Raw genomic sequence first — 16,342 nt, forward strand, 5'->3', positions numbered from 1 at the left:
ATGCGAGAGCAACGAGTACACGTAGCTTGAAATCCAAAACAAGCATTGGAGTAGTTCACAAGTTGAATTTTCAATTTTAAAATATTTTTCTATCCTATAACAAATGTTTTTCAAATCACAAGTTGAAGATTTATCGATGTTGAAGTTGAAAGCTGCAAGTGAAAAGGAAGAAAAACGCGTGTATGGATTAATACACTCGCACACAGCACAACCTCCTCCTCCTCCTCCTCCGTGTGGAGCATGGCATCGATTGGTACTGCTCTACATGAAGTCTTCGTGAAGTGAACCACACACATAGTTTTCTTGTCGCAATTGATCTGTCTCGCACTCTGTATCACATTCTATCTCATTTTTTATTATATTATTATTTTTTTTATATAAATATCATGTTTTAACTCTTTTTTATTTTCTTAAAATTTAATAACTATTAATTAAATAATACATAAAATTTAACAAACTCAAAAAATCAAAATACATAAAAAATAAAATTTTTATGAATTTTTTGCTATACTTTTTAATTTTTTATTATATATTAATTTTTTGAAACTGTTGTATTTATTTTTCATTGAATTAATAATTATTAGATTTTAAGAAAATAAAAAAGAATTAAAATATAATATTTATGTAAAAAAAATAATAATATAATAAAAAATATGACAGAAAATGCTACCGAGTGTAAAACAGAAGATCGATTGCACTTTCTTGTGCCCTACACTTTTGGCCTCCACAGTCCACACCACTCGACAATAATTAAATCAACAACAGCACAACTTATCGCAAGCCAACCAAATATTTGCAGTAATTGTCAAAGATGATAATAATTCCACCGCCATTATTGCTGCTTCCACGTTCAAATACTAACTAAAAACCATTACTCTATATTGCTTCAGTGGTTAAACAGCAATCAACAGCACTGGATTTCTCAATTTTCCCTCCCAAAATAACAACAAAAAAGAAAAAAAAAAAAAACGAAAACGAAAGCAATATTAAAAGGAGAATCTACGGGAGAGAAGATCAAAGGATAAAAATGATTAGGGCGAAGTGATTTAAGATCCTAAATCTGCAGTTAATCATGAAGATGCTAGTATTAGTTAATCAAGTACTCCCTCCCATCATCTTCTTAAACTCGTCAAAGTTAACGCAGCCGTCGCCGTCCACATCAACGGATCTGATCATCTTACGGCAATCACTGAGCGAGCACTTCTCACCGAGACTTTTGAGGACCGAATGCAACTCGTTCGCCGAGATCTTCCCGTTCTTGTCCTTATCGTACAAGTCGAAGGCGTCGCGAAGTTCCTTGTTGTTAGCGGTCTGGTTCACGCCAGCGAAGTACACCTCGAACTCCTTCAAGTCGATGAAACCGTCGCCGTCGGTATCGATCTCCTCCATTATTCGTTTAACTTCGTCAGGCGACGTTTTCGAACCTAGCATGTTCAAAATGTTGCCTAAATCGGACGACGAGATTTTGCCATCGCCATTAGTGTCGAACTTGTTGAACATCTCCTTAACTTCGTTCACCTGTTCTCTCCCCATGCTTTTTTTGTTTTCCTTGGTGGAACCGCTCAACTTTTCCGGTTCCGCCATTAACGACTTCTTCTCTCTCAAATAAAACAGCAGTAGCAGCTATAAAGCGCAAATAAAAGCAGCAGTAGTAGTAGCAGTAGAAACAAGTAAGCCGACACTTCTTCCCTCCCAGGAACAGGTTCCCCGGGGAGCATTTATAGGGAGGGAAATGGGGTTAACGCGCTAAAAGGACCAAGACGCGTGATTAGCTGCGCTGCGCCTTTTGTTGTGGTTGCCCGTCGTACGACTTACCTTTGCCGCTGTCTCTTAAGATGAAAATAGAATTCTAATTTTCGAGCAGAAATAAATTTTTTATTGACAAATCAACCAGCAAAAATACGTAAATTTACTAGTTTAGGAAGATATTTCGAAGGAAAAGGAAAACTTTGTCCTGCCTATTTTTAATTGATGCCCACAATGTTTTGGGGCTTCGATTTTGTGGTTTTCTAAAAACCCTAGTTTGTTTGGATTGTGTTTTATTTGGAATATTTTTACTGTAGCACTTTTTGTGATGTGATGTGTGTGAGATAAAAAGATAATTGAGAAGATAAAAAGGTGTATTGAAAATTGTAATGATGATGTAAGCAGATAAAATTGGGGAAGTAAAACACAATCCAAACAAACCTTTATTTTCTCCACCAAGTTGCGTTGATCAAAAGGGCAGTAAATTAGTAACTCGTAATGCAATGGGGGGGAGAAATGGATTGAATGGTACGGGAGTCAGAAAAGATAAATAAGATGTTCTGAATTTAACATTTTCCACTTAAGCTAAAAGAAAAAAAAAATAGTAACGCAATAAGTTCAAAAATATATAGAAGCAACAAGTTCCTTTGATTATGGAAGAAATTAACATGCTAAGTAAGTATATGTGCTCAAAGATTGGCTTAATTATTATATGAAACTGAGCTCCTGTAGACATTTTTTTTAAGGCTCTCCTGCATGATTTGATTTCTATCCCCAATATTTTTGCAATTTCAAACATAACTTCATAAGAAATTTAAGAAAGTTTTCCCTTTAATTTTTGGCACAAAGCCGTAGTAATGACAAAAAAAGGTAAGAAAGTTGCGAGCTTGATTCAATTAGTTCAAAAACTAAATTAAGTTAATATGGTTGTTTCTTTTTTTAATTTATATTAACTTTAACATCTTCACACAATTACATTTGTTATATTCTTACATTTACAGTCACGCTGGTTGTTTATTCAACCTTTACTATAGGAAAAACAAATGAAGAAAGGAAACGTGGAAGTAAATCACGGAGTTCTTAAAAGGGGCAGAGGTGGAAGCAAGGCGGAAAGGCGGTGACATTGTGGCCGTTGATGATTGCGATTGATACCTGTCGTGGCGTGAATACGGTTAATGACCTTTGGGCGTTAGAAAGCAGCATATATAAAAGAAATATAAGCGAGTCAGGAACACGCCTTCTTGCAGAATGAACTTCACGTGGATGCAAATTATTACCATTAGCATTTAATTAGCTAGAGGACATACTCCTCCCACAGCTTCGCATGATGACCAGTTTCATTTGCCAGATACAGACAGAAAGGTTCGAGAATATTTAATTCCTGTTTGGATCTTCATTGTTTCATGATCATATTTCATTAATTATTTTAAATTCAATGATCAATAGCTTCGATTACGTGCCAACTACAATATTTTTGGATCTAAATATATGATTATATATTTAAATATATGATTATATATCTAAATATATAATACTAATACTTTATACTTATGAGTTATGTATCAAAATATATTAATATATATGAGAAATATTAAATATAAAAAAATTATGTCAAAAGATTTAAAAGGACAAATCTTACTATGAGCAAATTGAGGATATTTGAAGAAGATGTATCAACTGTTGTTGATCGTGTTTTTTGATTACTATTTTTCATATGCTTTCAACTAATTGGATATATCATTATTAAAAAATTCTTAACTTACGTAAAGTTACTGGTTCTAAATTAGCTTTAGAACTTAGTAGTCATAGTAATTATATTAAAGAAATTAAGAAATAATAAATAAATTTGAATTAAACCTGATTTAGATCCACAGTATTTTATAAGTTACCTTTATCAATCTAAAACTCATAACCCGAAACCTAAAAGCGGTGATAACCACTGTCTGAATTTGAAGGTGACCCGATTCTTCCTTGACTCGGATTTAGGCTTCCGCGAGACACCTACTCTATCTTTTCTGTCGTTTGGCAAGACTGATACTCTTTTTTAACTTATTTGTCGATTTGCCAAAAAGAAGGGCATTTCAAGAGAATAATGATGCGGTCACTACAGCGGGAACCACTCCTGTAACCCAAGTCAATTCGCGAGGAAGAATGTAGTGGCGACTTTGGCTGTTCTTTCGACCGTCTTGTGAATAATCAAATTACATGCGTAAATCTTCTTCCCGTTTCAATATCTGAAGACGTTAAATCCTCATCCATTTCCCGCTCCACTAACGTTTGCTCGACAGGATAATATGTGCGGTGAAGTTCTCCAACATCATCGCCTCGCCAGAAAGCTTCTTCCATTCGTTAGGTCCCACGCGATAAACCAACGAGAGCAGAAACCCTGTTCTCAAACCAGACCAACTAACAAGCAGAAAAATGGAGCGAAGATACAAACATACCACCGACACCATCACCACCGGCGCCATCTCTGAATGTGGCATGGTAAACGGCGGGTCTGGCCAGCCCAGCTGCTGCTTCAAGAGACATATATCAAACCGGTACCTGAAATGTGATCACAGAGAAGCATGCATGAGAATGCAAAGAGGGTACAACAAACAGCAGAGATTGAAGCATTCATCCAAACAGGCACAAAATTCCTTGGAACAAAACACAATAAGACAGTCCTGCTCTTTTCACATTGCAATCACTAATGAATGGTCAGCTAATCCAACAATGCTAGAGGAATTAGGATGATTGGAGCAGAACAGACCCACCATCCAAAACACCGTAAGCACATGGTGATCCCGATCCAACTGAAACTACAGTTCCTGTTAGCCATCCGCATTCACTGTCCGCATAGTATAGGCCTGGACCTTGCAAGGAACAACCAATTACTTACAATAAGACGTAGAATTCAGGATAAAACTATGCAAAGAGTCCTTATGACAGTGCCTTTGTGTCCCCGTCCAGCGATCATTGTTCCAACAGACGATCCCTTGCCATGGCAGGAATACAACTGACTAGCAACTTCAATGCCCCGGCGACAGATATCGTTCTCCTATTTGCAGGCTCATGCAGACAGGCACTGAAATTTGCAAGTCTAGTCAATGATCTTCCAACGGCTAGATTGTCCATGACAATACAAGAACGAAAGTCAAACTAGTACAAACCGGGGAGCACCTTAATTCCCAGGTTCCTGTGCCAGAACTGGCAGTCAGCATCACCTCCAGCCATAGTGTCAACCATGTATGGATTGATTTCAATGATTTTCCCGACAGATTGTGATGGTCTAAACCAGTATGTCACTGAGATGTATTTCGTGATTCAGTAACCATAAGAGACAGGATAATTACAATACAACATTAAGAATCATGTCATCGAACGTCTTTGATTTCGGTAAAGTAATCTGATTCTTATCTCAGCCTCTCTTTTGTGGTATAGGCAAGTGGATATGCCAATTTGCAGAAACAGCACGAGTCACGTTAGGCAGAAATTGACGGCAACAGCTACTTCAAATAGATATATGGTAAACATGCATGTGACGGCCGGATGATAAGAGACCTTCAAGTTGGAGTTTATAACCATGCTAATATGGTCTCAGGACACAAGTTTGGCCCCAAAACATACATACTTCATATTCCCCCGTTTCTTCGCACCCCATCCCCAACCGTTTCTGGGGTGGGATCTCTTTTTCCTTTAGTTAAGCCGCGAACAACAGCCGAAGGAGCAAAATTTCTAGAACATTGAATGTTTACAGAACACTAAGGGTATGAGGTAATTCTATAAGTAACTACTACAAACATTGGGTCAGCCGAGATACTACATGGAGAAACACAGCAAGCATTTTAGAATCAAACTCAAGACTACTAACGTATGAAAGTTCACAAAATTCTGGTTTTAAAACAAAAATCAACTGGATGTCATCTCAAACAAGTAGCAATATTAAGTCGCATCTGCATTGAAGACGTACAGTTGCACATTGGCATCAGATAGACTAATCAATAACTTGTAACGTTAATTCAACGCAACAAATTCATTTACTACATCTGCATTGATGCCCCTGGCCAACCACCCCTGACCAACCCCGGGGGGGGGGGGGAAATTAGAAAAAAAAAAGGGAAAAAAAATGATCAATGACTGGTGCGTGGCAACTACTGGCTTGGTTCAATGGCCATTAGGGAGGGACTCAAGTCCCTTCTTGGAACGTGGGTGGCGGTTCAAATTCTACCTGCAGTAAAAAAAATTCAAGAGTGATGCTATAACGTCCTCTTGATCTAATCAAATCTGCATATCTACTAGTCCCTAACACACAAGCCTCCTTGAGCTCCTCCTCCTCTGTAGATTAGTATAAAATGGGTTATACAATTATAACTGTTATCATTGCCCCAAAAAAAAAAAAAAAGACTGGTGCGTGGCTATTTGGAAGCATTATTCAACAATTGCTTCCCATTCATACAATACAGACATAACGGAACAGAGAAAAAAACATAAACCTTTCTCTAATATTTGAAAAGGTAACATGTAATGTGCACAAATCAATCATAATTACGATCATAACTCAGCATGGAAATACTAGTACAAGCATACATAGACAGATATCTACCCATCCTAGCACCTTAACATGAAAGCCAGAGTGGTAGTTCCCTTTGCAGGCTTTATCAGTTGTATTGTTTCCTTTTGAAACCCATTAAATTCCAAAGCCTTTTGAAACCCATTAAATTCCAAAGCATTTAACAAGAAAATCTCTAACTTTCAATGAAAATAAAGAGGTAGTAATTCGTCAAACAAGAAGTAGAAAAAAAGTTCAAACTCACATCGTCAGTGCTAGGAATTTAGGAATTCTGGAGCGGTAGAAAGCCCAGTGAGAAATCCACCAGTATTACCCCGCAACGTAGCAATCTTCATATTGTTACCTTTGACAGGATAAATCGATCAACATAATCTTGAGGCCAATTTTTTCTATTCTTTTTTTTTAAAGTGCCTTAGCTTGTATATATATAAATATATATTAAATATCCAACTGCTTTGGTTATTTGTGAAGGAGCTGGAGAAGATTGGTTCCACGCTATGGACTTGCGGGACGAGGATTGGAAGATGACCGGAACAGGAGAAGAAACGGGAGCTGGAAGTTGGGCTTATCAGAAGTTTAGAACCAAGCTTGTATTACAGGCGTGATAATATAGACAGTAAAGAGGTGTGGTGACTTTCAGGCTTCGGGCTATCACCAATGGTAGACCAATCCTGAAGAATTGGACTTGGGCTAACTCTAAGTCTCCTTTGTAAAGATCTCAATCTGGGATCCTGCTTTCAGTGTGACCCGCTAGAAGAAATGTCGGTGATGGTTGTTTTTTTTTTTTGGGTAAAAAACGAAAAAACCCCCTTTTGGTAAGCCTAATACACAGAAAAGCCCCCTATGGTTTCAAAATATACACCTCATGCTTTGAACTAAATTATAAAGGTGACGGAATCCGTTAAATTTAACGGAAATGACTTATTGGAACCTAAAAAAAATTGTATACCTAATTTTTATCAAATATACCTATTCTACCCCTTAACCCTCAATTCTCTCTATTTAAAGAATGAAACAAATGATTTTTTTGAACTGTCTTTTGCTTAATTATATCAGGGCATTTTGGTCATTTTGTCCATTTCCGTTAAGTTTAACGGATTCCGTCACCTTTACAATTTAGTTCAAAGCATGAGGGGTCGTGTTGTATATTTTGAAATCATGGGGAACTTTTCTGTGTATTAGGTTTACCACAGGAGGCTTTTTATTTTTTACCCTTTTTTTTTTTTTTAAGGATACAATTCTGCTTGAATTGAGTCGAACCCTTACAGGGAAGTTTTCTCAACATTAATTGTCCTTGGATGCTGGTTACATATCAAGCTAATTTGGTCTGAAATAGGGGTGAGGGCTTAAATAGGAATCTCGCGTTGTAATTAATTAAATTGGATATAGGGACAACATCATGTTATAATTTGAAAATATGTGATATTTTAGCTATTAATCAAATTTTAACGACACCATAAACTTTTTTATATTAACAAAAGAAACAATTTGCTATTGTCAGCTTATTCTCATTTTCTGTAGATTTTGTAAAAAAGGCTTATAAGAAGCTATTAGAGTAGGGTGACCAGCTAAAGTTACTTTACGGTAGTTTTAGACATTATAACAATTTTTTACTACTAAAAAAATCTAAATTTTAGACATAAAACCCAAAATAATGACTTTCAAATAAAGAAATAGTTTGTTTAAAAAAAATGTTTCATGCTTCACACGACCTACGGTTTAGAGTACATTAAGTTTGCCTTTGACGTATTTGACTTTATACAATTTTTTTTTTTTTTATCTATTATCACCGTCTACACCCGCTTTGGCTCCTATTCCTAATTTTATTTTAACCTATATAGTTCATTGTCTTACGTTGGTTATTGGGCCCGAGGGAGGACGAGGAGGGGATGGGTGGTGGGGACTGCCGGGCAGATGGCGCAACGGATTTTCTGTCCCACACCTTGTACCACTTTCTGTCCTATTTTTTATTATATCGCTATTTCTCCTACATAAATATCATGTTTTAGTTCTTTTTTGTTTCCTTAAGATCCAATAACTATTAATTGAGTAAAAAATAAATACAGCAGCTTCAAAAAAGCAATATATAATAGAAAATTTAAAAATATAGCAAAAAATTCATAAAAAATCTCATTTTTTTATGCATTTTGATTTTTTGAATTTGTTAAATTTTAATTTTTACTTAATTAATAGTTATTGGATCTTAAGGAAATAAAAAAGAACTAAAATATGATATTTATGAAGAAGAAATATTAATATAATAAAAAATAGAACAGAGTCTGACACTGTGAGACAGAAGATTCATTGCGGTGGATAGACGGAGGCATTGCACAGCACAGGGCGCAGAAGGACTTAGAGGTGATTGGTTGTCCATTGGAAAAGGCCCCACCATAGCAGCCACTTGGCAATCGGACAGACAACCAAAACCTGTTGCCACTTTCTATGTTAACGGTTAAATTGAATAACAGCTAGTAGACCGTCGTATTAGTCCTAACTCCTTCCAACTTATCGTTTCGAAAAAAAGAAAAAAAAGTATTGGTACTAACTGCTAACTCCTAAGCGATCTTCGCTTTCTCCGATCTTCCCTCCCTCATTATTCACTCCTCTGTCACTCTTCTTATGTTCAGAAAACATATCCCAAGCTTAGCTCCAAATTGCACCTACTCAATCCGGCAGCTCCAACATTCAAAACAATTATCCTATTAGCTAGTATTTAATTTACAACAATTTCACATCGATTAATCCAAAGCCTAAACCACCATATTCCCTCAGGGGCCATCAATTTTAACGCTTACAGTAATTTAATTTGTTGCAGCTCAGCTCAAGTTCTTGAGATCAACTCAAAATTTTGCCTTGCGCCCTCTTTTCTTTTCTCCGTTATTTGAATATATGGCTCTTCATTCTGCTGCTTTATGCTTCAACAACATTTCTTGCAATCCTCAAACTTCTGGGGCCTTTCGGCAGCTCTCTGCTCCCTCATTTTTCCGCCCCTTTACTGTTAAGGCTTCAGGTTTTTCTTCACCATCACCGGTTGCCCTTCCGCGATTTAAGCTTCAAGGTATTGCTTTGTTTTCCCCACTGGAATCGATTACTTAATTTGCTATGCAGGATCAACTCAATTAAGTGCTTTTTTTCCACCTCGATTTTGCTCTCCATATTTCGCAGAACACCTTCACTAGACTTGTGCTTTGATACTATCGTTATGGAAAGCAATCAATAGGGCAAAAACTAAGAAAAAGTCACATGAATTATGTGAATCGCAGTTCTAGTGTGGTGCCCTGCATGCTGCTACACCTGATTAAATAGGGAGAGATTGATTAATCAATAATAATACCTTACGTAGCTGTTGATAACTTGGCTTCAGCATTTAGCCGGTGGTTTAGGTTGGTAGTAGAAACAAGTTGTGTGACGATTAAACCTCTTCTCATTGCCTTTACAATGTCCAATTTTTAAACTAATTGGGACAATATATAGTCATTTACTAGGAACTAGAATCATCTAGTCTTTTAATTAATCAGATCAACCGTTCGAATGCCCTTCGTGGATTGAGTAGTTATTTTTAACTAACTTTGGTTAATGCTATTGAATATAGAATTAGTAGTTCTTATTTTTTGAATCCCCTAAGTTGCAACTCCATTAGGTAAAGCATTGCCAATTGATAATGGGGCACCCGAAAAGGATGAGTCGTCCCTTGTGGTTTGCTTTGGGGAATTGTTAATTGATTTTGTCCCGACTGCAAGTGGTCTCTCATTAGCTGAAGCACCTGCATTCAAAAAGGCTCCTGGTGGTGCACCCGCTAATGTTGCTGTTGGCATTGCTCGCCTTGGTGGTTCATCAGCTTTCATTGGGAAGGTGTGACACCTCTGTACTCTGTTAGCCGTTGTTGATTATCATATACCTTCAAAATTATGAACTTATAATGTTACTACTGACTTATTGAAGGAAGCTTCCAAAAAATTTACATGTTCTCATGAAAAATTCTGTTTTTCTGGTCAATGTTTTAATGGCCCATCCACAGGTTGGGGAAGATGAATTTGGATACATGCTTGCTGATATTTTGAAGGAGAACAATGTCAATAATGAAGGGATGCGCTTTGATCCTGGTGCTCGAACTGCTTTGGCATTTGTAACCCTAAGAAAGGATGGGGAGCGTGAATTCATGTTTTACCGCAATCCTAGTGCTGATATGCTGCTTCAAGAGACTGAGCTCGATCTTGACTTAATTAGGAAGGTATACATTACTATCTATGTAGAGATGTTGAAGCAAACTAATTATGGCCAAAAAGATGATCTCCACAATACATGATACTGGTGTATGTAGTATCTGACTTGTGATTATGACCTAAGGCTTGGTGGTTTGTTGACTTTTAAAAGTAAGTAGCACCAAAAATTTAGCTAGTCCATCATCTCTATTTTCACGCTTTTGCATCTGTTACTGTATAGTTTGTGCCATGTCATGATTGTAGAGATCCTTTCTTATTTAAGTCTTTTGCAGGCTTGCAGCCCTTTTTGTTGTAGCATTTGCAGTTTCTGGAAATAGTTACCACCTACAGCTTAGATTTACCGATATTTATTTTGATAGGTGACTTAAATCATGACATTGCTTGTTATCTATGACAGGCAAAAATATTTCATTATGGTTCTATAAGCTTGATTACAGAACCATGCAAATCAGCGCACCTTGCAGCTGCAAAAGCTGCAAAGGATGCTGGGGCAATTTTGTCTTATGACCCAAATCTAAGGCTACCACTGTGGCCATCTGCAGAAAGTGCAAGAGAAGGGATCTTAAGCATATGGGAGACTGCTGATGTGATTAAGGTATACCTCCTCCTAATTTTATTATCTTCAAGAGTCTGTGTTATCTGTTGGTGTACATGCTGAAACAACAGTCTTTTTGCAATTTCAAAATGTCGATATCTATTTCATTTTTGGGTTGACATTGATCACCAGATAAATGAGAATGAGATTTCATTTCTGACCCAAGGGGAAGATCCATATGATGATTCTGTAGTTCGTAAATTGTATCATCCTGACCTCAAGTTACTCCTTGTCACTGAAGGCTCAGAAGGATGCAGATATTACACTAAGGTGAGCTTGTAAATTTTTCAATCCCTCCCTACTTGTTTCTATGTTTCCAGCTGCGCATGTAGCAGGTATGAAAAACATTCTATGCTAGTTTAAAAGAAAAATATTAGGCATTTGTGGAGTATCATTTATTATTCTAAAATTCTTAAAACCGCTAGACTCCAGGAGTTAAAGATCTTAAACTTGCTGAACTTTTTAGATTGTAGTTCAAGATTTGAACCATAAATGTCTATTTCACAGGACAATAAAATCCTTTGTGTTTTCTTTATACGATGTTTCATAGACCATTAATCTGTGGATGCTTTTATTCTTCCTAAATGTTATCAGGGGCACTTGATGCATAGCTATTACATATTTGAGGATATGGTTTCTTCTTTGAACTACAAATTTAGAAGCTGCTAACACAAAAAGTGCATGTTAAAAAAATGTTCAGAATTTTCTGAATTTCAATGCCAATGTTGGCTTACAAGTCATGATATTGTTTATTGTTAAAGAATAGGTGTAAATCAAACACTTCTTGGTGATTGACTTCTACAGGAGTTCAATGGAAGAGTTAAAGGTTTGAAAGTGGAAGCTGTGGACACAACAGGTGCTGGAGATGCCTTTGTGGCTGGAACTTTATCACAACTAGCAACTGACATATCACTGCTTGAGGTATTATCTTTCAGGAAGGCACTTCTCCTGCTGATAGTCTCAAAATTGTTTTTCTTTACATTGTCTATGATTTTCAGTTTCCATCTTTTCTCTCTTCAACATTTTTCTTGATGACATACCTTAAATGATAATTAAATTGATGTTAAATGTCAACAGTTAAGAAGGCTTGAAAACGTCTTTTTGAAGTGAACAAAGCTGCAATTTTGAGGAAAAAAGTTACAAAATCCCAAGTCTGTTCGGTTTTAGCCTTGTCCCATACATAAGGGGATTTCATCTTTTATAGGGTGGAAATAATGGTTGAGGACCTAAATTCTTTAAGCTGTTTTTGTTGTTTCTCTCATAAATTTCAATTGAAATAAAGCATTTCTAGAGCTCGATGCTTGACCTTGATTTGACAGCAGTTCTGATTTAGATGATCTTGTATCTTTATCTCTTATATATACTTCAATTACCTTATCTCTATCTGCTTTGGAAAGTGATGATAAACTATGAAACCTTTTACAGGATGAGGCCCGACTTAGAGATGCTCTCAGGTTTGCTAATGCATGTGGTGCCTTGACTGTCACAGAGAGAGGTGCAATCCCTGCTTTGCCAAGCAGAGAAGCTGTGCTGGATGTCCTCCTTAAAGCTGTAGTGTAGCTGGTCATTTAATGTTATCTGCAACTGTTTAACCACATTCAGCAGTCTTTGTCTGTTTGTAAGGTCTCATCACCATTTGCTTTCACACACATAATTGTGAACGAGCACATTTGTTGAGTCCAGGTAGGCCAGAATTCTCAAGTATAGATGAACTCTGTTTTTTCTATCTAGTAGTTATGGAAGTGGAGGTTCAGATCAGCTCCAATTTGACAGAAAATTTTGTACAATATATTGCTGCCAGTTTGGCAGGTTTCGACAATAACAGGGCCTGGTGTATTAGTCTTATTACAAGTCTTGATTGGCAATAAAAGGTTCCATGTTCTTGCTGAATATTATTCTCAGTTGAACTCTTGAGTAGTGTTATATCAGTTACAACATTTGAGAATGGACTGTTATACCTTTGATCTTTTTGAGTCTTGACATTTTACTTGTACTTGGTTCTGATTGACTACACAGAGTTGTGTCGTGGGAAGTGAAAAGTGGCATTAGCTTCATTAAAAGATTTCTTCAGTTTTAACCAAGAACAGGAAAAGTCAACCTGTTGTTTGACCCCAGCCTGAGATGGACAAAAGATAAAGAGCTTTTATACGCTTTCAGCACAAATCTTCAGAACTTCAAAAATTGTCGAAGACGTAGCCAAGTAGGCATTAGAAGTCCAATAAAACCTCTATAAATTAATAAGGTTAGGACCATACAAAATTGGTACTTACAATTCAAAGAAACATTTATTTAATTAACTAAAGTTTTATTTTATTTTACAAAAATATGAATTATTCTATTAATAAAAGGAGGCAAAAAGTTTAAGAAATACAAATAATCTTTATCTACTTGATTTGCAAGTATAATTTAACTCTATTAATGTTTTCAATATAATTTAACTAACACGTAATTGACGTCATTTTTTTTGAGGTCAGGTTAAAAAAGATTTAGAAATACAAAATGATGGATGCCTATATTTATTTCATTAAATGCATACAATGAATCAAATTAACAATAATACATATATAAATGATAAAAAGGTTTTCTTATAATAAGCAAACACAAAACCTTCTTACATATCTCACTATGGTTTTTTTTTTTTTTTTTTTTATCTCACTATGGTTTCTATATCGAAAGTGTTCATAATTGAACTATGACTAATCAAATGCTAAACCACATAAATCGATCAAATGCTAAATTATTATGCGAGTATAGTGAAGAGCATCACATCACATACACCATAAATAACTATAATAATGGGTTTCTAAAAAAATAAATAACAATAGGCTCATATTAAGATATGATATGTCATTTTAGCGAATTATTAATTTATGATATAAATGGGATCAAAGGTTATGTAAGGTTTTCAAAAAAATTGTTATCTTATTAGTTTAATAAAATTACTAATTTAGCTCATTAGCCCAAATTGGGATTGAGAAAACTATTATTTAAATGTCTGCAATTCAAGTTTATAAAGATTTTTCGGTAAATTTATCGAGTATAAATTTATAGGGATTTTTTTTTTTTTGTAAATTTTTATTATTATAATTCAACAATATCATTTCTATTATTTAAATGTCTACAATTGAAGTTTATAAAGATTTTTCTGTAAATTTATCGAGTATAAATTTATAGAGATTTTCTGTAAATGTCTACAAATTAAAGTTGATAATTCTAATTCAACAATATATCATTTCTGTAGATGACATATCACATACGAATTGTACTCTTCCGTGTCAAGAAGCAGCAGCAAAACCAAAATTATGTTAATAACAAATTTGAGGCAGCAGATCCCGTCTCCCCGAGAGCTAAAGAAAAATTTTCGGTAAGACCGCTGAAACAGAGCTCTTTTAGTGGTGAAGCCGATTGGAAAGCTTCTTCCCAACCCGAAAGACAAGGATGACCATATCCTTCCCGTACAATATCCACTCTATAAATGTCCGCATTCTGGTATTTTTCTAGATGCCAAACAACTTGTCATTCTAACCTAATCACCCTCGCGACCAAAATGGCTGATGATGCACAGGACCAGGCTGACCGAGAGAAAATTTTCAAGCGTTTTGATGCTAATGGTGATGGACAAATTTCTGCGGCGGAGCTTGGGGATGCCCTGAAGGCTCTGGGCTGTGTCACAGGAGACGAAGTCAAGCGTATGATGGATGAAATTGATACTGATGGCGATGGCTTCATTTCCAAAGAGGAGTTCACAAGTTTCGCATTGGCCAATAGGGGTTTAATCAAAGATGTTGCCAAGATATTCTAGTCTCCCTTCCCTTTTTCGTTCTGCCATCTCATGCAGATTTCAGTAAATTTTTTTTTTTTCTCTTCATAGTTTTCTGACTTGGCTCAATTCGTCCATGTCATAGACTTGGGTATTTACAAGTGCAATTCGTCCAGTAGTTAAGCTGTAACGTGAATTTTGTGTTATCTAACTACCTGCTCAATACAAAATTCATAACTATCAGTTTTGCCGAGTTTTTCAGAGCAAGAACTAAAAGAATATGGGGCAGCCTGCGAGCTGCGATCCCAGTTGCATATATTAATTCAAACCACGTGGTTAGCAGCTTGGCATCAGGCTTTGTTTTGTGGAATCTGTTTCTTTCCCATGTGGAAGTCTTTCTTAAATGGTAAACCAATTGCCGGGCAGTTGACCATATTTTGGCCTTCGTAACTACCTTTCTAATTGTTAATTGTCTCTCCTCTCAACATACCAAAACCTGAAATTGATCGATCAACGTGCTCTGACCATGCAGCTGGAGCTTAGGCGACTATTGCGAAAATGCAGAACTTAGGAGATGGAATTTGAGCGGATTAGGCGAACAAGTTAATATCAGTAAACATTAATTCAGCCTTGTTAGGTGATATAGAAAACCAAATGTTGTTAAGCTGTTGACATCTCTGAGTATGCCCACGATGTTGACGGTTCCAAGGGAAGGACACGCATTGCTAGTGTCCTACTAAGAGAATGAAAAGTAAAAGGAAATTAGGGCTGTTCTTTTTCTTTTTTTTTTTTTATTTTTATGCCAAAGAAAGTTTGAATAGATTCGACTCCTATCATCCCTATATGGTTAAAGCATGTCCCGGAAATTAGGGCATTTCTTTTTCAAGGGATAATTTCAGAAACCTCTCATGAGGTTTGTAATGATAGCAGTTACCGCTCTTGAGGTTTGAAAAATTACAGAAACTCTCCCTAGAAAGTATGTTTTGGTAACAAATGATGTTATACGTATAAAAAAAAGTCTAACGAATTGCCCCCTATTTGATTTACAAAACAAATTAAACGACAATAGAAATCAAATATCAACATTACTTGCTCAGTAAGAAATTTAATTTAGTTCTTTGCAGAAAAATTAAAGTTATTTTTCAAGGCATCATTTCTAAATGTCTGAACCTTTTTAACCTTTGCTAAGTAAGTTGAGAAGAAATTATTTTTAACAAATGCATCCGTACTGATAGGTTATTTATAAATCTAAGCAAGAAGTCCATTTAAATGACCCAAGAATTGAATATAATGTATTAGGTGAGATGAGGTTAGAATTTTTGAATAAAAAAATATTTGCAAAATACAGCTTTGTTTTTTCTTTATGCCTACTTTTCACTTAAGATTGGTAGAGTCGTCAAGCTGTTATAGTCTTTTCACAACACCAAGGGCGATAAATGTAATTTTTCAAACTTTAAGGGAAG

At 35.9% G+C, this 16,342-nt stretch overlaps 3 protein-coding genes and 1 long non-coding RNA gene across 7 annotated transcripts; 2 read left to right on the forward strand and 2 right to left on the reverse strand.

The window, feature by feature from the left end:
• Positions 1-771: 771 nt before the first annotated feature.
• Positions 772-1,739, reverse strand: LOC113701177 (uncharacterized). Its single transcript, XM_027221704.2, has one exon. The coding sequence runs from the start codon at positions 1,582-1,584 to the stop codon at positions 1,096-1,098; it is 489 nt and encodes a 162-aa protein (XP_027077505.1). The 5' UTR covers positions 1,585-1,739; the 3' UTR covers positions 772-1,095.
• Positions 1,740-3,572: 1,833 nt separating this feature from the next.
• LOC113698608 (uncharacterized) lies at positions 3,573-6,960 on the reverse strand. Of its 3 annotated transcripts, none has more exons than XR_011817396.1 (4): positions 6,546-6,960; positions 5,293-6,066; positions 4,506-5,036; positions 3,573-4,293 (listed from the first exon to the last, which is right to left on the reverse strand). It is a non-coding gene; the product is annotated as an uncharacterized lncRNA (long non-coding RNA). The 3 variants fall into 3 exon arrangements; XR_011817395.1 differs by having other exon boundaries at positions 4,506-4,816; positions 4,912-6,066; XR_003450246.2 differs by having other exon boundaries at positions 4,506-6,066.
• A 1,833-nt stretch (positions 6,961-8,793) lies between these two features.
• On the forward strand, positions 8,794-13,009 carry LOC113702364 (probable fructokinase-6, chloroplastic). Of its 2 annotated transcripts, none has more exons than XM_027223539.2 (7): positions 8,794-9,359; positions 9,927-10,153; positions 10,320-10,532; positions 10,922-11,119; positions 11,252-11,389; positions 11,924-12,040; positions 12,545-13,009. In XM_027223539.2, the coding sequence occupies exons 1-7, from the start codon at positions 9,191-9,193 to the stop codon at positions 12,677-12,679; spliced, it is 1,197 nt and encodes a 398-aa protein (XP_027079340.1). In that variant the 5' UTR covers positions 8,794-9,190; the 3' UTR covers positions 12,680-13,009. The 2 variants fall into 2 exon arrangements, with proteins under 2 accessions (XP_027079340.1, XP_027079341.1); XM_027223540.2 differs by having other exon boundaries at positions 8,795-9,359; positions 9,942-10,153.
• A 1,440-nt stretch (positions 13,010-14,449) lies between these two features.
• On the forward strand, positions 14,450-15,132 carry LOC113698023 (polcalcin Ole e 3-like). Its single transcript, XM_027217689.2, has one exon. The coding sequence runs from the start codon at positions 14,595-14,597 to the stop codon at positions 14,919-14,921; it is 327 nt and encodes a 108-aa protein (XP_027073490.1). The 5' UTR covers positions 14,450-14,594; the 3' UTR covers positions 14,922-15,132.
• Positions 15,133-16,342: the final 1,210 nt, after the last annotated feature.

Source organism: Coffea arabica, chromosome 7c (assembly GCF_036785885.1).
Source record: "Coffea arabica cultivar ET-39 chromosome 7c, Coffea Arabica ET-39 HiFi, whole genome shotgun sequence".
NCBI classification, from domain to species: domain Eukaryota; kingdom Viridiplantae; phylum Streptophyta; class Magnoliopsida; order Gentianales; family Rubiaceae; genus Coffea; species Coffea arabica.

What these genes read in the sequence shown, in the direction of transcription:
- LOC113701177 (XM_027221704.2), bottom strand. Translation starts at nt 1,584, where the DNA reads ATGGCGGAACCGGAAAAGTTGAGCGGTTCCACCAAGGAAAACAAAAAA.
- LOC113702364 (XM_027223539.2), top strand. Translation starts at nt 9,191, where the DNA reads ATGGCTCTTCATTCTGCTGCTTTATGCTTCAACAACATTTCTTGCAAT. An exon ending in CATCAGCTTTCATTGGGAAG is followed by an intron (nt 10,154 to 10,319) that starts GTGTGACACCTC and finishes GCCCATCCACAG; the next exon opens with GTTGGGGAAGATGAATTTGG. An exon ending in GATGCAGATATTACACTAAG is followed by an intron (nt 11,390 to 11,923) that starts GTGAGCTTGTAA and finishes TGACTTCTACAG; the next exon opens with GAGTTCAATGGAAGAGTTAA.
- LOC113698023 (XM_027217689.2), top strand. Translation starts at nt 14,595, where the DNA reads ATGTCCGCATTCTGGTATTTTTCTAGATGCCAAACAACTTGTCATTCT.